Here is a 22702-nt window from a genome sequence, read left to right on the forward strand (position 1 = left end):
TTTCTAATGTTTTATAATTTGAACAATTCATAATATTTTTTTTAATTTAGCAAAAAAAATCACACCATCTACAATAGAATGAATTGTTTGAAAAACTTTGATAAATGAGGGTTAATTGGTAACACTGAGAAAAAAACTTAAAAAGTCCGTATCTTAACAACGAGTAGTGTGGAAAATTATAAAAAAAAATTTAAGGCTTTCGAAAATATTTTAAGTACTTTGAAATATTTATAAGTCGCAGAAAATTTAATATTTTTTCAAAAAAATGTACTTAAAGAAGCCTTTTACTCTGTCGATGACATAAATGGTCTTAACATCATCGATTATAAATTTTCTGATGCATCAAGACATTGTTTTTTATGTTTTTCAAAAGGCTGGTGCAAATATTTTAAAAAGTTTTTGTCTCTCCCTTCAAAATGTACCCAAAAAATCAGGGGGCAAAAAACAGAATTTTCAAAAAACGTCAGAATTTAAATGGAATTTTAAACGAATTTTCATGCACTGAGAACTATTTTTAAGCATGGTTATTCATATTTAGAAATTTTTGAAAAAAATCTATGTACAGTAAAGTACTGAAGTTTTTTTTTTAATTTATGAAGGTGAAACAACTGAATTAGTGTTAAATGCATTTAAAACATTTTTTTTATTTAAATGTTGTGACTGTGGCTTGATATTTCAATATTTATATACATTTTTTTTTAATTTGTGCCCCTCCCCTTGACCTGAGCCGAGGGACAAAAAATTTGAAAAAAATGCTTGCATCAGCCTATCTATGAGATCGATATTTTTCAGAAAATAATGCTTTTTTCGAAATTTCATAACATCAGTTAAAATTTGTTTTCCTTGAATTTAAAAATATACAAATTTTGGGAGTTTTATTTCAAATAACATAAAGTTGAACCAAAATATTAGAGTTTTTCATGTACATTAGGGTGACCAGAGAAATGGGAAATTCTGGAAAACCCTTGGTGACTTGTATGTAAAGCTTCTATGGGAATTGTTGGAAAAAAAGGCAGAACTTTGATTGTTCCACGGAAGGAGATGTTATTCGGTGAAAATTATGTCAAGAGTGAGGTTTTCTTGTGAAATTTTACACCTTAGAACGTTGCCGAAGAATACAAAGCGATCCGTGGTGATCCTGAATGGTTACTTGCGATTTCGAAAAGTCGTTTTTGCTTGAAGAGATTTTTTCAATTCGGTCCATTTTAGTGAACAAATTGATAATCTTGTGATTCAAGTATTTCGATTTAGAGAAATTAATTCAAATATAACTTTCAAAAATGTTTTTATTTCATTTATTTTTACTTTGAATTGATTAAAAAATTATTGTAATTGTCTTTGTCGATTGCATTTTAAAACTGTGATATCATTGACTTTTCAAAAACATTTAAATTTAATTGATCGTTGCATGATTCTTAAAGTTTAATTTCCTTAAAAAAAAACAATATATTTAAAAAATGAGCATTCTGAAATTTATTGCAGCAAAAGTTTGATTCAATACTTCTTTGCAAAAAAAAAACATTATTTGAAAAAAAAAATCATTTAAAAAAATTAAAGCACAAAAATATTGACAGAATAGTTTTTAATTAATTATTCTTAAAAATTCAAAGTTTATAAAAAATATGTTGTTTGCTGGTAATCAATTTCTTGATCCATTTTGGGATTTTTTCAATGCTAAGAAAATAATCCTTATGATCAATTTGATTTTTTAACCTTTTTCAAACAAAACTTTTTCATTGAAAAGTTGCTTTAAAAAAAATTATGTTTGCTTACTTATTCATTTCTTTCAACAATAAATTTTCCTTAAAGTTGCTTAAAAAACCTCTATTTAAAGAAAATATTGTAAACTGAATTTAATTGAATTAATTGAAATAAATTGTCTCTCTGTACATTTTAAGAAAACAATCCATGTTTATTTCATATATTTCACATTTTTACATATGTTTTTTTTTGCACCATTTTTCAGTTTACTAATGATATAAATGATAAGAATTAGATTCAAATAATCAACGGAATCGCAAAAAAAAATGTTCTAAGTTCGTTGCAAAACTCGATTTTTTCAGCACTCGTGTTGAAAAAATCTTGTAGCTTAAACTACTATTTTTACAGAGAAATTTTTATGTCAGTTATTCATAAGTTCTCAACAGCGCTAACATTATTTTTGCCATATTTTTCACCGCAAACTTTTTCCCAGCTCACGAAACAACTTTGTTTTAAAACAATTGCAAAATAATCAGACGCACTGCGAACAATTCACCACCAAACGGCTGGCTTTCCCAGCTTCTCTGGCTCGCTGGGCACATCCTGCCCGGGGGCCAAAAAAAACGGAACTTTTCCATGGCCTCCAGCAGACTTTTCATTCGATCCATTTTCCGGGATGTGCGTGCGTGCAAACCTTCCCGGAGGGGGTTTCGCAAGCGAGCGCAAAATGATTACCATTCAGTTGCAGCCAGTGAGCCAGCAGGGATGGCTTCAGCAGTGCAATATTGTTGTTTGCAAAACTGCAAGACCAACCTTGGAGCCTTTCTCGTCATCCTGGGCCGAGGCAGAAGGAAGATGCCCCTCGAGCTAAGCTGAACCAGCATCCAGCTGTGAGTTCTGCGAGAGGTCAGGAAATAAAGCACATTCCTTCACGGAGGAAGCCCTTTTCTGTTTGGGTGAGTTCTCTTGGAAATTAAAATTTCGTAAATTTGTTTTAGCTTGAAAGTTGGTTCAAACTAAAACAAGAAACCGATTTCACAGAGAATCTCCCCAACCAGTAAGTCAAGTCAAGCTCAAGCTCGAAGGAAATGTGGAGTGATAATGGTGGCGTTTTTCCACTCGATGCACTTTCCCAGAAGCCGGCAGCAGCAATCGTCCAAGAAGGAAGCCATTTCGCTTAAATGCCTGCCCGTTTTGCCCGCAAATTGCACCATGTTGTGCGGTGTTCTGTTCCATTCTCTGGTTGCCTTCCCACCAGAGGGGCAAGTTGCTGTAAACAGTGTGCAACCAAGGGGAAACCACACACAAACATAGCACACGAGGAGTGATTGAGGAAAGCCATTTTCCCTTCCCGGGGCCAATTAAAGTGAGCTTTAAAGCTTCTCGGGAAAATCAAGCAGCTCTCCGGTTTATCGCTCGATGGGATCGTTTATTGAAGAGCCAAATCCACTTTCGCCGGGCGGGGGCGAACGGACGAGCTTCGGCGAAGCAAACACAATAAATTTTGAAGCAAAGCAAGGTTTCTTTTTTTTGCACGCTAGATTTGCTTCGCAAACAATCGAGAACGATGCGAGTTTTGGGAAAAGCAACGGCTGATCTTCTGTTTAGCCGGGAAAATTGATTTTCCCGGGAAAATGAAGTGCCACTCGTTTGGTTCAGTGGTTCAGCACGGCAAAAATATTTTTCAGAAATTTCGCTGAAAATGGTTTCGAAATCAACTACAAACCACGATTGCAACCTTGAAAAACTTGATAAATCGAACAAGTGTTCTGAGTAACATGAACTTGGCATTTACGCCAAGTGTCACTCGAAGTCACTCACGTGCCCACCATGCTATAACCATGTCTGTCCAAGTGGAGTGGAGTGACAAGATTGGTACTCTCCATTTCATTGGAAGTCTGTACTTGTCGATTGAATATCGTTTAAATTGGATCGTTTCACAATGTTGGAAGTGTTTTTTTTTTTTCAAATTGGTTTTCGGAGCTAACATTGTTTGACTTTCTTTTTCGTTGGTTCATTGTTTTTACGCAAAACAAAACAAAAATGTTTTGTACTTTTTTCTCTCGTTTCAAGTTCGTTTAAAGTTACTGCCTGCACACATTGTTGATATCTCTGAAGCTTTTTTGAACAGAGAGAAAAAGATGGAAGAGGTAGTTTTTGAAGATTTTGCTCGATTTGTTCTGGAGGTCGTATGGAGGTGCTCCGATTAGGGTGAAATTTTTAGCATTTGTTTGTTTACAAATGAGAAGAACTCATGCCAAATATAACCCCTACGACAAAGAAAATTGGGGTAAAACTGACTAAAAGTTTGAGGATCAATAAACATTACAAATCTTAAATTTCCTCGCATTTCCGTATAACTTAATTTTTTATAAATTCATTTGAAAATTGTAATTAAAGCAAGTTTGTGATCATTCCCAAAACACTTTTTGATACTTTTTGCTTTAAAATTTTGCATAAATATGATATGAAAATATATTTGCAAAAATCAGGGCTGCAAAACTGCAAAACAAATCTTTTGATTACTAGTGCATCTTTAATCAAATTATTTCATTTATTTTTTCAAAAAATTCCGTATTTTTTTCGAATATACTCATTTTTTATAATTCGCAATATGGATATCAAAAGATTCGAAATTCTGCATGTTTTTAACAATTAAAGAGTTTTTTGAATGAAATATTAAAATTTTCACAAAATACCGTATTTTCTCGAAAATACCCAAATTTTTAAAATCCGCAATATGGGTATCAAACGATTCGAAATTTGGCATTTATTTCCACTGTTTAGAATTTGTTGAATGAAATACTTAAATTTTCACAAAATACCGTATGTTTTTGAAAGTACTAAAATTTTCATGATTTGCAATATGGGTATGAAACGAAGCAAAATTTGACCTGCTTTTTCATTCAAAAACTCCAAAACAGTTAAAATAAATGCAAAATTTCGACTTTTTTGGTAACCATATTGTGAATCATAAAAATTCTAGTATTTTCAAGAAAATTCGGTAATTTATAAAATTTCAGTATTTCATTTAAAAATCTCTAAACCTCTAAATACATTTAAATGATCGAATCGTTTAATACTTTTATTGCGAATTATACAAATTTGAATACTTTAAAAAAATACGGGATTTTGTGAAAATTTTAGTATCACATTCAAAAAATTCTAAAACAGTGAAAAAGCATGCAAATTATCGAATCGTTTGATAACCAATCGCGAGTCTTATAAATTTGAGTATTTTCGAGAGGTTTTTTGTGAAAATTTAAGTATTCTGTTCAAAAAACTCTTAGGGCGTTGCAAATATTTTTTAAAGCTTATGTCGCCCCCCTTTAAAATTAGTCCGAAAAATCAGGGGGGAAAAATATTTTTTCCAAAAAAAAAACCAAATTTAAATGGAAATAGATGTCTAATCAACTGAGAACAATCTAAAATGCCTTTTTCTGCATTAATAATCATATTTAACATGTTTGGACTTGTTTAAAAATATTTTGAACTTTTATGAAATTACAATGTACAGCACCTCAAAAACTTTTTTCCTCGCAAATATAAAATTTTCGTAAGTACTTGAAAGATTTGGAAGTCAATGATTGCAAAACAGCTGGACAGGTGTATTATGCTTTTTAAAACACTTTTTTCATACAAATATTGACACCGTGGCCTGTTATTTCAATTTTGAACTTTTTTTTATTTTTTTGACCCCCCCCCCCCCCTCCCGCCCTCACAACTTTGATCAGAGTCGAGGGACATAAACTTCAAAAAAATTTTCAAGGGCCTTAAATAGTTTAAAAAACATGCTAAATTTCGAAATTGTTAGTACCCATATTACGAAATATGAATTTTTTAGTATTTTCGAGAAAATATGGAATTTAAAAAAATTTCAATAAAACAGTGTTATCGTCCCGACGATAACGATAGAACTAGATGGTTCCCGATGTATAATTTTTTGAAAAAAGCATTGAATTTTGAAAAATATCGATAATGCAGTCAATCAATTTTATGAAAAAAAAATAAATTTGGAAGCTAAATTAAATTTGCAATCGAAAAGTACCAAATTTTTGAATAAGTGCACCGTTTTGAAGATAAAGTAACTTTTAGGTAACTTTTTAATTTTTTTTTAAATACTCCATAAAAACTCATTTTCATAGATTCCTTTTCTTTGTAAGGCTGTGTCGTTTTAATCGTTCAATTTTCAAAATACCAGAGAAAAAAATGTCGGAAATTGTCTCAGTTTACTACTAGATTTTTCAAATAAATTATATTTAAAATCTTCACATGAATGTGTTTTTTTAAAATGATTTTCAATTCAATTAAGAAAATTCTTAACATTTTGAAAATATCCATTTTTTGATTCATAATTCAGAAACAGACAAGGGGACAATTGATCACTTTATTTGACATTTTTGAACCCATTTTTGAAAATTTTCGTTTTTGTGTTTGTTTCAGATGATGAAAAATCTATATTTTGAACCAAAAAAATGCCAAAATTGATTTGGCAGTGTTTCCAATTTTTCGAAAAAAATCATATTTTTAAAAACCGCCAAAAAATGATGTCTTAACTGTATTGCAGATGTTATATTGAATTTTCAATTGAAAAGTCTCTGCATGAATTTCGATATCATGTACCATTTTCAAGTCATCGCCACATAGATTAGTTTTTTATTGATAACGTAACTTTTTCTATCATTAGAAGTCAACCCCAAGCTAGGACAAATTTCAAAATATGCAAAATGATTTGTTGCAAAAACGATTTGTTTGGAAATTTTTCACAAGCAGGGGAGTCCACGTAGTTTATGGATGTTCCCTAAATCATTTTTATATTATTGTTATGTTTTCCAATCATTCGCTTAAAATTGTTTTGAAATCTTGATGGTGTTTTGAAAATAATGTTATTCCAAAGGTCCGAAATTTTTAAATTAATTTATTTTTTTGTCACAAAAAATTGGACGCTGAGTATTTTCTTAAAATGTGATGCTTTTTGAATGACGTAGAGAGAAAACTAAATATTTCCTGTTTGCTTTACTTTAAAAGATCCAAAAATGTTTAATGTCTCGAAAGCATGTTTTTGCGGTTTTTTTTTATCTTTTCGAAAACAATATTTTAAAGATTGCCCAAACTAATCATGACTTTTTTTCTGTGTAAAAAGCCGATTTAAAAAAAAGTGTAAAATTTACAACTTTGCAAAAGACACCAAATCGATCAGAAAATCTAATCTCAAGATTCAGATTATTGAATATTTTAATAGCTTTTTGTATCGATGGTTGCCAAAAATGTATGGAGACTTATATGGACCAACTTATGATGCAAAATGACAAATGTCATAGAAAAAATACAGGCAATGTTTAAAACCAAAAATTACAATAAATATTTTTTTCTTAAACTTCCACATTATTGAGACAGCTACATAAGTTTGTTAAAAAAAACTGCCCTACCATGGCTTCAGAAATTGTAGAGGTTCATTCCACCATCAGTTAATCGCAAATTCCCAAACCGTCCAAACCCGTAGGGCCCCGGCGCCATAATCCAATCTTAAATCCGTATTAGTCTGGCCGGACCCGGTCTCTCAAGTGTGGGTGGGGTGGGCAAGCTTTCAGACCCGATTTACACCGGCGGCCACCACCCAGCAGTGGAACAGGTAATAGCTTTACGTCCCTCGTTTGCACTTTACACGAGCCTCTCGAGCGTTGCTTCAACTTCTGGGTGGGGGGGCTCAGTAAGCTCAATTCCGGGGTAGAATTTACGATAAGCCCATTAAGGATTGGCCTTTTGCCTTCCTCTCCACAAAAAAGCGCACACGGAGGAAAATGAGGGAAAATTGAATGTTTGCCGATTTTGGCCCCAAATCGAGTGTGTGGTCAAAAGCAAAGTTGACTGCGTGCCAGCGAGACCTGCGTATCGATGATGCCAAACAAAAATTAGTCCCAGCTTGGGCAGTTGTATTTAATCGACGCCAATTTATGAGCGGCTCCGTATTGCGACAGCCAATTTAATATTGGCAAACTTGGCACCGGAAGTCAGCGTAAAAAGAGCAGCACACAACATATTATACTTTACTTTTGTTGTTCCAGATTTACCTTGGGAAAATATGTTTGCCAACTTGGTTATTTATTGGTTTTCCCCCACTTTGGAACTGCACCTCTCCAGGGTGAGGGAATTCGATGGAATTGCTTCTTTGTGCTGAGCCAGTAATAAATTGATATCAAATATCTAAGAGTGGAATGATTTGTTTGGAATCTGAGCAATCCATTGAATTAATAATTGAACTAGTCAAATATTGAAACACTGAACTGCACAGAAAGATGTACATTGGAACTTGATTTGAAGAGATTTCTTTCTATTTTCAGTCCTGCTCTTCTTCTGTTCTTCTGTTCTCTGATATTGATACTTATAACTTATAATACTTAAAAAACAGCTTCAATTCTTTAAGATTTGCTTCAACATTTCAAAATTAATTTACAATTTTCTCTTTCCTCTCTCTTCCCAAATAGTTACCAAGTTCATCCGTATTGGCATCGCCGACAAGAATGACAACCCACCGTACTTCGACAAGGCCCTGTACGAGGCGGAGGTCGACGAGAACGAGGACATCCAGCACACCGTACTCACCGTCACCGCCAAGGATCACGATGAGTGTAAGTATGCAACCCTGAAAAGTGACCTCTGCGCCGGATCTTGTTTCGTCGTTGTCGTTGCACCAGGCAATAAATTCCCGCAGGAATTTGTGTGTGTGTGTGTGAATGTGAATAAAGTGTTTTTCGAAAGCATTACGAGAAAGGACCCGATGACAAGCGGCGAAAAACCGTTGTGAAATGTGAGTTTTATGATGTCGCAGTTCGTTTTGGAGGGCAAACATTCAAACAACGAGGACTTTTCTGCGGGGGTACATTCCGGGGACTTGGTCCTTTTTGCCCACGGGGGAGGTCGTTGAGTACATTTACACAGTTTAAAATTTGTAAAAATTTATCAAATTGGATAAAATTTTGATCATAGCAAACACCATCAACAGTTGAAATTTTCCTCAAATTTAAAAACTAAAAATTTCATTAAAAAAAATCAAACTGTGCCAAAATGTCAAGATCCTCAAAAAAGCGCATTGAAATTGCACAGCAACGCCCACCCACCCCAGTAGGTGGGCGAAAAGCATAAATTCTCTGTTTTTGTGTGTGCGCTTGTGTTCACGATTTTTTTGTCCCCTGTTGGGGTGCAAAAAACCACAATCGCACCCAACACCCACCATTTGCGTCGTCGTGTTACAACAAGGGTAGCTTTGGGACTAACTAAAGTTTACCCACTGGGGCGTCAGTGCTTGTTTGCTGATTTTTTTTTTTTTTTTTTGGGTTCGGTTTGACTCTGTTGGGCTACAAAATTAATCGCTTCATTCCAGAGGGGAGGCAGCTTTTGTTGTTGTTTGGGGAGTAGTTTCTGTCTTTTTTTTGTGTGTGGTTTCATTCCATTCATAAACTGTTTGTTTGCGTTATGACTGTCTGATTTTTTATCCATTTGTCGTAACGCGATGGTTGGTCTCGTGCGCGGTATTTTGGATGTTGTGGGAAAGTAAAAAAAAATGTGACCCTTCACTAATGGCTTTCGAATAATAAAGTCATCTTGGTCAAGATTATGTTCAAATTATTTATTTATTATTATTTTCAATTTGTCACGGAAAAAGTTACTTTGGCGTCATCCATAAAGTATGTCACGCAAAAATCGGTCAAAATTATCCCCTCCTCCTCCTATGTCACACTTTGTAACACAAGGTTGAACCCCCTTCAAAACGTACGTCACATTATGACAGACCCCCCCCTTGTTTTCGATAGGATTTTTTATTGTTTTTATATCTTTAAACTCTCATAATTTAGTTTTTTTTGGCATTTTTAATATGAAGAAATAAGTTAAATTATTTTGATTATTCATTTTTTAGAAAAAAAAACATTGCGATATAAAAACAGTTTTGTATCTTTAAAAATTAAAAGACCTGGTATATTCAAGTACTAAAAAATCTTGAAAACTGTTTTTCACAGCTTTGTTTCATATAAGTTCAAACCATTTATAGTAGTTTTCTTATGAACACCCTGCTTCTAAAGCATTTATTTTTATCAAGCAAGAATTTGCAAAATATTGAAGTTCCATCTGAAAAAAATGTGACTATGTAATAAATTTTAATATGATACCGTCATCAAGGGCGACAATGGGTCTGGGGGGTAAGTTTGGGTCATACAAAAATGCAGAAATTTGTATGACCCCTCCCCCCACCCCCTCAAAATTGGTCCGAAAAATCAGAGGGTCAAAAAAATATTTTTTCAAAAATCTTAAAAATTTTAATCAAATTAGAAGTCAAATCAACTTAAAACAATTTAAAACGCATTTTTCTGCATTTATAATCATATTTAGATTTAGATTTTTTTATGAAATTCCAATGTACAGCACCGCAATAACTCTTTTTTGCAAAAAAAAAAATCGTCAATACTTAGGTATTTTGGAAACTAATGATTGCAAAACAACTGGGCAGGTGTAAAATGCATTTTTAAACACTTTGTTCATTCAAATTTTGAAACCATGGCTTGAAAGTTCAATGTTTAAACTTTTTTTAATTTTCATAATCTGCAGCGGCCTTGCGTTTACAAATCAACTTCAGCATTTTTAGATTTTGCTCTGGATGTATGCTCTTGCGTTACTTAAAAAATAAGAATGGTGTAATTTTTTATTCGACACAATCGTGTGGAAAATAAAAATCAATGATAAACATGTTCGAAAAAAAAATTCACAATGGTTACTCTAGTTAAGTTTACATATTATGTTAATTCACTGAAACCAATTTTTGATATCTCTATTAATTCTGGAAAAACTTGATTATGTGAACAAAGCCAAAAAAAAAAATAAAAAAAAATAAATTTAAGGATTTCTAATTTTTCATATTTTAATCTTTTGAGCAGTTCTCTACGGAATCGGTCTTTTTTCTTTAATTTTAATTTTTGTATTTTTTAATCCGGCTGAAACTTTTTTGGTGCCTTCGGTATGCCCAAAGAAGCCATTTTGCATCATTAGTTTGTCCACATAATTTTCCATACAAATTTGGCAGCTGTCCATACAAAAATGATATGTGAAAATTCAAAAATCTGTATCTTTTGAAGGAATTTTTTGATCGATTTGGTGTCTTCGGCAAAGTTGTAGGTATGGATATGAACTACACTGATAGAAAATGGTGTGTTGTTTGGGTGGGACTTAAAAAAATCAATTTTCTTGCTTTTTAAACCTTTGCATGGCAATATCTCAGCAACGAAGGGTCGTATCAACAATGTTTAAAAATGCAAAATATAGAAAAAAAAATTCAGCTTTTTAAAAATATTTTGTTTCAAAAGTTGGCAAACATGTGCACTGATTAAAAAAAATTAAAAACTTCGACTTTGTTCAAAAAAGTACCCTAAAAATGGATTTAACTTTAAAACGGTGCAGTTTATCAAAATTTCACTGAAGTACTTTTTCATTGCAAATTTGATTTTACATCAAAAAATGAAGTTGAAAAATTTTTGCGACCAGTTTTTCAATTTTTTGAAAAAAATCAGTATTGATTCAAAAATTCATAACTAGCTCAAAGATTTTTTGCACAACCTTGAAATTTCTGAAAAGTTGGCATTTTATGTCCTCTAAAACATATCAAAAAATAAAAAAAAATAAAAATAGTGTTTTTTGCAAATCAAGTTTAAGTGACAAAAAGTTAAATAAAAAATCACCAATTTTTTTTTACCTTGCATAATTTTTTTCAGTGTAGTCCATATCCATACCTACAACTTTGCCGAAGACACCAAATCGATCAAAAAATTCCTTCAAAAGATACAGATTTTTGAATTTTCATACATCATTTTTGTATGGCCAGCTGCCAAATTTGTATTGAAAATTATGTGGACAAACTAATGATGCAAAATGGCTTCTTTGGGCATACCGAAGGCACCAAAAAGTTTCAGTCAGATTAAAAAATACAAAAATTAAAATTTAAGAAAAAATACCGATTTCGTAGAGAACTGCTCAGCTGTCATATGTTCAATTTTCATTAAATATTTCTTTAAAAAATATTTCCAAAGCTTTATTAAATTTATTTTTGCAATTCCGTCGTGAAACTACTTACTTTTCTTGTCATTCATGAACGACGAAATAGCCTACTTTTCTGTACCAAAAATAACAGAATCGAATAGCACTTTTCAAAATGGGTGCTGAAAAGTTGAACTTTTCAGCACTTGTTTCGAAAAGTTACACTTTTCAACATTTTTTTGATTTAAACGATTTATTGACAAAATACATGAAAATTTGACATAAAATTTCACTCAGTGTGTGTTTTTTGGAATTGCAAAAATTGTTGTATGGAACTCGTTGCAAAACTTGATTTTTTCAGCACTCTTCGTATTTATCCAACTCGGTGAACCTCGTTGGATAAATGTACGACTCGTGCTGAAAAAATCCTCTTTTTGCAACTTGTTGCAAAAACTACTATTTCAAAATTCACAAATTTCAACAATTTTTAAAGCAGTCCCAGCTTAACTTCCAGTGCACCTGGAAAAAAAATCAATTTAAATTGTCGCTATCTTGTTTTAGTTCTTTGAGCTCAAAATTGCTCTATAGTGATTTGGAAATTTTAAATCCAAGGTGGTTTCCAAAGGATCGGGGATCACATATTTGTAAAAAAAAAATATTTTTTTAAATATAAAATGCAGTCTACTAAAAAGTTGACAAAAATTGGGAGGCTGAACTTGAATTTGATAATAACATTGAGAAAAATAAAAAAAAAACATAGAAATCTATTTTTGTTTTGTCCATGATTCATTTTTTTCGATTTAGACAATTGAACTTCAGAAAATCATGTCTGGACTGTGATTAATTGTCATTCCGGCAGCTCAATGAAAAATTTGATTGAGGATATATTTTTTGAATTGTTTTTTTTTTTTCATTATTTGCTGTGACATTTTCATAAAACTTTTATTGGTAAAATCATTGATTCAAATGAGCAAAGCATTTTAAGATGATTTTGAGCAACATTTGTTCAGATTTGGCTAAAACGTGCCTTAAATAACAAATTAATATTTATGAGATTAAAAGACATGGTAGTTGCATAAATTTTGAGTTAGCACGTTGCTCTTTTCAATAGGCCTCAATATCTCTTCTTGCATGAATCCTTCCAACCGTGTTGCACTTTATCTATTCTTCAACGCACTTTGTTCCGGACGTGGCTAACGAATTTCACACGAAATAACAAACAGCTCCCACTGGGAAGCCCCAAAACCACAATGTTATTATTTCCCAAAACCAAATTTCAAAAAAGAAGGAAAAAAAATCCTGAAACATCATCGTCCAAGCAGCAATCCCAGTCAACAACAGCAGAAGCCTCAGTGCAGCGTGAGTGAGATATATTTACGGTCCTGATTTCGGAGCCCACAAAGCCGCATCCATGTTTGGGGGGGACATCCCGGACCGGACACTCCGGATCCATTTCACATCCGGACACATTTGTCCCGGGGTTGGTTCCTTTTTCTTGTAGGATGGTACAAACCACGTACCAGCATCCCGAATTCGGTGCTGGTGCAGTGTTGCCAGTGCAACGGGGGGAAGGAACACCCTGAAACCGGGGAGGAGATTCGCTCCGGGGACGATAAATTATTGTTGACATTTATGCTTTTCCTAAAAAAGGGGGAACATCGTCCTGTTCTGGTTCTGGCTCTCGTGCGGTTGGCTGTCGTCGAGGGGACACTCCAGGGCTAAGCCCGGGCTTTCTCTCTCTAAACGTTGCCTGAATAAAGAATTTGTCGGAACATCCCCGAGAGTGGAGGCCTTTTTGTTTTTGCTGGAACGCCCTGTCATGTTCTATCGTTCTCTCGTTTCGGGACGGAGGACCTCGTGGAGGTCGGTTCTGTGATTGAACCAAGTCAAAATTAAATCAAACATCGGCCCGTGTTCGTTTTTTTTTTTTTCGGTGAGGTCATGGCAATTTAGACGGATGAAGTCATGTCAGAGTAGAGGTACGTGTTCGAATTAATTATGGGGTGCAGATTTGCGGCCGGCCTGCGGGGTCTTCTATTTGAACAGGATCCCTTCAATCTCCCGCTCGCTGCTTAAAGCCATTAGGCCTACGGGGCTTGGCCGTGTGGATTAGGGATCAATCGGTGGTGCCAAGCTCCAATCAACTGGAGCTCAGCACCCTCTCAGAATCTAGAAGAGCCGTTGGCAGTTGTCGGCAGCAGCAGCTGGAGAATATTAAAACGCCCCGGTAGAAGAGCGACTGATGACGGGGCCTGATGAAGTGTTATTGCGATCGGGCTTCAGGGCAGGCCAGCTTTGGCATCGTGCCGCAGTAGCAGATTGGTCTGTTCTAGTGTTCGATATGAGCTGACTGGTGGTTTTTGATTTTCATGCTGATTTGACCTAACTAGCAATCAAAATGCAGTTGTGAGAGGGGTTGCTGATATTCTGAAGAACATATGAGTTTTCATTATAATTTTCATGTTGACTCCTGCAATGGTTTGGTTAAGTTTAAAGTTTAAATCTTTCTTTTTTAACTTAAACTAAACAAAGATACTATGAAAATAATCTATTCTTGAAAATAAAAAGAATAAGTGTATGTATCCTTCATATGATTTAAAGAGAGCAGTAAATAATATCAGAATTACACATTTCCAAGCCTAATAACCCTTCACCACTAAGCCTTCATCCGGGAAGCTTAATCCTACAAGCTTGGTAAACAAACAAGGTGTTTTTCATCTCACCCATTACACCATTACCATCCCACAATCTCACACCCACTCCAACAACCTTGGTTTTGTTTCTTGGTTGTTTTCATTTTTCCCGAACTTCAGGCAAGGCAAAAAAGGCAAGCTACCTTCTCGCAAGCTTTATGAAAGGCTTCGTTTGCTCACTTTTGATGTGGCGGTGCCCGTCACGTGGTTCCAGGCCACCCCCAAAATGAAGCCGTTCCGGGCGCGAGGTTCAAGGCACGGTTCCGGAACGGTGGCCCCCAACCGTGGCTGGCTGGCTGGCGGCGAAAAGAGTGTGTGTTCCATGGGCATCAAGGTGAGATCATTATGACGGTGCCGAGATGAAAGGAAAATGAGATGCTGCCAGAAGGTTGGCGAGGGAAAACACACGTGTGTGCGATAGGCTTCAACGCAAGGTGATGATGATGGGATGTAAAGTATGTCTGCGTGGAAAATTTTCCGATGAAGCATAGAAAAGAGTAGCAGCCGGTCGTGTGAGGAATGATGTCAAATTTTATTGAAGGATCTGTCAAACTTTAATAAATCTTAATTTAATTTGTACAACTTGTATCTTACGTAACCCTTAAAAAATGTGACTAAAAAATAAAATAAATTTAAAAAATAAAAATTTTAGCTTGTTTAGGCTTTGCAATCTTTCAAAGAGATAGTATGAACTCACATATTTAGGTTTTAATGACTTAAAGTAACATTGGTCATATACTGTTAAGGAGATAAATTGACATATAGAAATGTAATCAATCTAGTTTTCATTCTTTGCAAGGCCATGCCTCAGTTATCGAAATACAACAATGGGAAAATAATAAAAATCCTGAGATTTTTTTTTCGAAAAAGTAAAACTTAACTTAAATTACAAAATAAAAATTAAACAATCGTACTTTCCGATTGCAAATTCAATGTGACATCAAAGAAAGGGTTTTGAAAAAAGTTGGATGGTACTTCAAAACAATAAAAAAATCACTTTATTTTCCAAAAAATGGATGAAATAAAAACAGCCGTCATTTACTAAAGGAGCAGTTCTCTAGGATTTCGGTCATTCGATTTTTTTTGTATTTTTTAATCCGACTGAAACTTTTTTGGTGCCTTCGGTATGCCCAAAGAAGCCATTTTGCATCATTAGTTTGTCCATATAATTTTCCATACAAATTCGGCAGCTGTCCATACAAAAATGATGTATGAAAATTCAAAAATCTGTATCTTTTGAAGGAATTTTTGATCGATTTGGTGTCTTCGGCAAAGTTGTAGGTATGGATACGGACTACACTGGAAAAAATAATACACGGTAAAAAAATTTGGTGATTTTTTATTTAACTTTTATCACTAAAACTTGATTTACAAAAAACACTATTTTTAATTTTTTTATTTTTGATATGTTTTAGAGGACATAAAATGCCAACTTTTCAGAAATTTCCAGGTTGTGCAAAAATCATTGACCCAGTTATGAATTTTTAATCAATACTGATTTTTTCAAAAAATCGAAATTTTGGTCGTAAAAATTTTTCAACTTCATTTTTCGATGTAAAATCAAATTTGCAATCAAAAAGTACTCTAGTGAATTTTTGATAAAGTGCACCGTTTTCAAGTTATAGCCATATTTAAGTGACTTTTTTGAAAACAGTCGCAGTTTTTCATTTTTTAAAATTAGTGGACATGTTTGCCCAGCTTTGAAAAAAATATTTTTGAAAAGCTGAGAAAATTCTCTATATTTTGCTTATTTGGATTTTGTTGATACGACCTTTAGTTGCTGAGATATTGCAATGCAAAGGTTTAAAAACAGGAAAATTGATGTTTTCTAAGTTTCACCCAAACAACCCACCATTTTCTATCGTCAATATCTCAGCAACTAATGGTCCGATTTTCAATGTTAATATATGAAACATTTGTGAAATTTTCCGATCTCTTCGAAAAAATATTTTTGGAATTTTCAAATCAAGACTAACATTTCACAAAGGCCAAACATTCAATATTACGCCCTTTTAAAATGTTTGTCTTGATTTGAAAATTCCAAAAATATTTTTTTCGAAAAGATCGGAAAATTTCACAATTGTTTCATATATTAACATTGAAAATCGGACCATTAGTTGCTGAGATATTGACGATAGAAAATGGTGGGTTGTTTGGGTGAAACTTAGAAAACATCAATTTTCCTGTTTTTAAACCTTTGCATTGCAATATCTCAGCAACTAAAGGTCGTATCAACAAAGTCCGAAGAAGCAAAATATAGAGAATTTTCTCAGCATTTCAAAAATATTTTTTTCCAAAAGTGTGCAAACATGTGCACTAATTAAAAAAAATGAAAAACTGCCACAATTTTCAAAAAAGTCACCTAAATATGGATTTAACTTGAAAACGGTGCACTTTATCAAAATTTTACTGAAGTACTTTTGATTGCAAATTTGATTTTACATCGAAAATGAAGTTGAAAAATTTTGCGACCAATATTTCGATTTTTTGAAAAATCAGTATTGATTAAAAATTCATAACTCGGTCAATGATTTTTGCACAACCTGAAATTTCTGAAAAGTTGGCATTTTATGTCCTCTAAAACATATCAAAAATAAAAAAATTAAAAATAGTGTTTTTTGCAAATCAAATTTTAGTGATAAAGTTAAATAAAAAATCACTAATTTTTACCGTGTATCATTTTTTCCAGTGTAGTCCGTATCCATACCTACAACTTTGCCGAAGACACCAAATCGATCAAAAAATTCCTTCAAAAGATACAGATTTTTGAATTTTCATGCATCATTTTTGTATGGACAGCTGCCAAATTTGTATGGAAAATTATATGGGCAAACTAATGATGCAAAATGGCTTCTTTGGGCATACCGAAGGCACCAAAAAAGTTTCAGCCGGATTAAAAAATACAAAAATTAAAATTGAAGAAAAAAGACCGATTTCGTAGAGAATTGCTCAAAGCTCAAAAGTTGGCACTTTTTTTTTGGGGGGAGAGGTGTAAAAAGTGGAATAAAAGTAACAGGAATGTTATGTGTATTTTTTACTGTAAGGTCCTAATCACGATCTACAACTTTGCCAAAGATATCAAATGTATCAAAAAATCCTCCTGAAAATACGTTTTTGTTGGTACGTAGAAACTAATGATACAAAATTGTTTAATAAAATCTTATAAATCGATGAACAATGTTTCCTACAAATAAAAAAAAACTACATTCGTGAAATTATCCAATCTTTTCTAAAACCTTTTTTTAAAATTAAGACAAACATTTCAAAAGGGCCAAATATTGAATGTAACGCACCTTCAAAGGATAGTCTTGATTTAAATAAAAAATGAAAATATTCTTTTCGAAAAGATCGGAAAATTTCACGAGTGTTTCATACTTTTACATTGAAAATGGAACCATTAGTTGCTGATATATCGACGTTAGAAAATGGTGGGTTGTTTGGGTGAGACTTCAGAAACATCAATTTCCCTGTTTTTGAACCTTTGCATGGAAATATCTCCGCAACTTAAGGTCGTATCAACAATGTTTAAAAATGCAAAATATAGATAATTTTCACAGCTTTTCGAAAATATTTTTTTCAAAGTGGGCAAACATGAGCAGTAATTTCCAAAAATGAAAAACTGCAAAATTTTCATACAAGTTACCTAAAATTTGCTTTAACTTGAAAATGATGCGCTTTATCAAAATTTCACTAGAGTACTTTTTATTGCAAATTTGATTTTACATCGAAAAAAATAAGTTGAGATTTTTTGCAACCAATATTTGATTTTTTTGAAAAAATCAACATTGATTCAAAAATTCATTACTCGGTCAAAAAAAAATTACACAGCCTGGAAATTTCTGAAAAGTTGGCATTTTATGTCCCCTAAAACATATAAAAAAGTTATAAAATGTTTTAGTGACAAAAAGTGAAGTTTAAGTGACAAAAAGTGAAATTGAAAACCACAAAATTATTTTTACCGCGTATCATTTTTTTCAGTGTAGTCCATACCCATACCTACAACTTTGCCGAAGACACCAAATCGATCAAAAAATGTCTTCAAAAGATTCAGATTTTTGAATTTTCATATATAATTTTTGGTTGGACAGCTGCCAAATTTGTATGGAAAATTCAATGGACAAACTAATGATGCAAAATGGCTTTTTTGAGCATATCGAAGGCATCAAAAAAGTTTCAAAAAATCAAATTAAAAAAAACCTGTTTCATAGCGAATTGCTGAGCTACGATAAGCTTAGGAAGTAAATGTCTGTTTTACTCACTCACTAAACTACTCACAAAACAACCGTCTTAAAAGTTTTTTTTTATTTCATGATACTCTTAACTTTCTGTAAACTTTTCATGAAATTATAATTATAAAATATTGCTTTTTTTTAGGAAACATTCACCTTTTTTTCACTTGAAGAATTTTAAAACATGATTTTTTATTTAAATTTAAGGTGATTAACTATGACTCAAAATTCATTTGGATGAAAATATGCACTTCAGAGCATATTCTTAAAACACAGTATTTTAGCAAAAATCAACATAGTTATGGTAAATACCTAATGGAAATTGAAGATCAATTTCAATCAAAAATCTTAAAATTCTTACTAAATTTTCTTTAAATTTCCATCATTCTCTCATTAATATTGGCGAGTTCTGGTTCTTCCCAAATGATGGAATTGAATTATGCTGTTACATGACTCGGACTAATCCTCTTTCCGGCTGCCTTGAAAGTGTTACCCTTAAACCTTTTTTACTTTCCGTTCCACAAAAACAGATCCATAAATTTCAACCAAAACTGTGGTCTTGTCTCACCAAAAATTCAAATGAGCGTTGCCTGGTTCAACCAAAGCCCTTCCTTAAACCCACTTTACTTCACATTGATGGGGCAACGCAACGAAAAACAAGATCCAGCTCCCCCTACCCCATTAAGCGGAGGCTTTTCCTTCACCACACAACCCATTAATCTGATTTCCTTCTTTCTTTCTCTTCCAATCCGTGAAAAAAAAAACAGCCTCGCGTATTCGATATGAGATCACGAGCGGTAACATAGGCGGTGCCTTTGCGGTGAAAAACATGACGGGCGCGATCTACGTCGCCGGGGCCCTGGATTACGAGACCAGAAAGCGAGTAAGTACCACCTCCTAATCCCCCCCCCCCTTTCTTGGAACGCCCCTGTAATACCGGCGAAAACATATTATTATTATTATGATTTCCCGCTGCTGATGCTGATGTCGGTGAAAAAGGAGGAAAATTGCTTCCGGGATTTCACACGTGATTACCAATCAATGGTGGTGATGGTGGCTTTGGTGAACGCAATTGGGAGCTAATGATTTGATGAGCCCGCCACGGGGTGGTTAAGGCTTTTTGTCACGGGGATAATTTGCTCGGAAAGCCGCAATCCCTCGGCTTTGTGTGACGATGAAAAAATTGTGCGAAGTTTCGATTGGAGTCGATTCTAGGAAATTTTGGATGGATTCCAACATTGCTGCGGCAATTTTCAGTTCAGATGAATGGTATAACATATTTAATTACCTTTTTCGAAATTTTTGGTGCTTGGATATTTTAAAACATTCACAAGTATTTTTTTGAATTATATTCAATTGATAATTATTTTGAATAAAGTCGATATTTGAAGAAATTTTGCCGGTTTTAATATGATAGTTCTGATAAATTAAGCCAACTTTATTTGATTTTCAAAATTTTATTTGTTACGGTCAAAGCTTTGTTGAAATTATGATGGATTCATAACCATTTCAAAAATAAATTTAGCAAATTTATATCATCTTGAATTTATGTGACAAATTTAAATTTTTTCAATAGAATCTTTTAAATAAAGTGTTTACTGTATAATCTTTTCAATAGAATTTTTTAAGTGTTAACTGTATAAACAGGTTTTTAAACTTTGAGAAAAAATCTATTAATCTTATAAATTTCTTGTAGCTCGGCTGATTTTGGAGCTTCTGTATGGTTAAAGATATTGATATGATAGAAAGTGTTGAAATAAGATCTTTATTTTTAAATGTTTTGTGTTAATTTAAATTTACTGTTAAAAACATCTTTCAACACATTTTTAAAGAATAAACCTATTATTTATTCATTTTCTCATATTTCTATATTTCTATTTCTAAACATCTTTCAGTCCATTCAATAAGAATGATAAGAATTTCGATGATACAGTCATGCCCCGGTTTTGATTCGTTCAGCTGCCCCGGTTAAGCACTGTCATATGAAAAATCATGCAAACATCAAAAAAATATAGCGTTTCGAAATCGAGATGATGGCAGCTATGAATTGCAATTATAATAACATGAAAAAAAATCACAATAATAAGTATTTTTCCTGTGTTTTGAAAATGCCTAGTTCCTCGAAAAATATATAAAATTATTTTTATAGCAATATTAAATAATCAGATTTTTTTTTTAAACATTTCGAATGTGAAACCAAAATTTTTGAAAATACTCAATATTTTCATAAAACTACGTATTTCCGAAAAAGCACTCAAAAATTCAGTTTAACGCAACATGGGTATTAAATGATCAAGTTTTTTTCATACAATTCGAATGTTATAACAGCTTTTTTTGGAAAACATTCAAAATTCCCACAAAACTACGTATTTTCAAAAAAAATTTAGGTTTTTCACTATATGGGTATCAAACGATCGGGATTTTTTTCATACATTTCGAATATTACAACATTTTCCATTTATTTTCGAAAAAATACTCAATTTTTCAGTTAGTGCTCACCGTGAAAAACTGAAATTTTGATTATTTTTTTGAAATTACGTAGTATTGTGAAAAATTTGAGTTTATTCCAAAAATGTATGAAATGTATGAAAAGTCCGGATCATTTGATACCCATAATGGTTTTGTGAAAAGATTGAGAAGTTACAATTTTTTATTACATTAGAAATTTATGAAAAAATTCCGATCATTTGAACCCATATCGTGAAAAACTAAAATTTTGAGTATTTTTTCAAAGAAACGTAGCTTTGTGAAAATTTTGAGTATTTTCAAAAAAAGTTGTCTGTACATTAGAAAAGTATGAAAAAATTCCGATTAATTGAAACTCATATTATAAATAAAAAAACCGAAATTTTGAGTATTTTTTAGAAAATAAGTAGTTATGTGAAAAAAATTATCAGAACACGGACTACTTTTAATTGATAATCTCAAAGCATTTAAAATTGAAATCATTTATGTACTTTTTTGTGCTATGGATTTTGAATTAACTACAAATTTTTTATCCAATTTTTCTTATATTTTTTTTTAATAATATTTGTGTATGTCATAGATTAGGCCATCACAATTATTTTTCGAAGTTCTCCCCTTCAAAATTGGTTGGAAAATTCTGGGGGCAAAAAATTAATTATTCGAAAAGCTTCAAAATTTCCATGAACATAGAAATATGACTAACTGAAAACAATCTTCAATGCATTTTTCTGCATTGATAATCATTTTTAGCATGTTTGGGCTCGCTTAAAAATATTTTGAATTTTTATGAAATGTTGATGCACAGCAAAAAAAAATCGTCAATACTTAGATGCATACACACTTTCTTAACACTTAAAAAAATGTAAAAACCATGGCTTCTTACTTAATTTTTTTTTATTTTTTTATAAATATACAAAAATTAAATAAAGCATCCAAATAAAGCATAAGCATAAGCATAAGCATAGGTGCCCACCCGCAGTTGCTACTCCGTTATTGACCAGGACCTCCAGAAGTTACATCCACGAGCCGTGGAAGATAAGTGGGTGCTATCTTTCCTCGCTTCGCAACTTCTCAAAGGCCCCTATCATGCTGATCAATACCGGCGCCGGCCACGACCAGTGGTAGGGTCACGGGGAAGTGGATGGGAATGTTAGTCCGATACTTGAGTGATAGAGACCGCCCAATCGACTGCTTCTCCGACAAAGTATCACATGAGTTTTGAGGGGTTAGTAGATGGGTATGAGGTCAGGATTCACGAGTGGCAGTGATGTGACCATGAGCATTTTGTTTATCGGTTGAAATTTTAAATCTTAGGCAGCCGGCTGCGGAAAGATAAATAATTGATTATTTAAAAGTTTGTTTTAATCGAACGCGTGCCAACCGAGCGGTAGTGCTATGGGCTGGACTTATCAGTATATTTTTACTGTTGGTACAATTAAGATAACGCGAGCAAATGTCAAAAATAGTAGATGAGTTAATACTAAAGCTGCCAGTTGGAATAAATTATTACGATCAACGAATATAAACGAAAAGAAAACAGGACACCACGTAACCGATTGTAATGAAATTAAAACAATAACTTAAACAAACTTA

The 22702-nt window shown here is 33.0% G+C and overlaps 1 protein-coding gene across 1 annotated transcript in view; it reads left to right on the forward strand.

The window, feature by feature from the left end:
* The window catches only part of LOC6050285 (neural-cadherin), a 103884-nt gene that overhangs the window by 12052 nt on the left and 69130 nt on the right, over positions 1–22702 (forward strand). The window contains exons 2-3 of the mRNA XM_038253578.1: positions 8187–8330; positions 19411–19526. Coding sequence (XP_038109506.1) covers positions 8187–8330; positions 19411–19526 — 260 coding nt within the window. The remainder of the gene's footprint in view (positions 1–8186; positions 8331–19410; positions 19527–22702) is intronic.

This window comes from Culex quinquefasciatus, chromosome 2 (assembly GCF_015732765.1).
Source record: "Culex quinquefasciatus strain JHB chromosome 2, VPISU_Cqui_1.0_pri_paternal, whole genome shotgun sequence".
Lineage (NCBI taxonomy): Eukaryota > Metazoa > Arthropoda > Insecta > Diptera > Culicidae > Culex > Culex quinquefasciatus.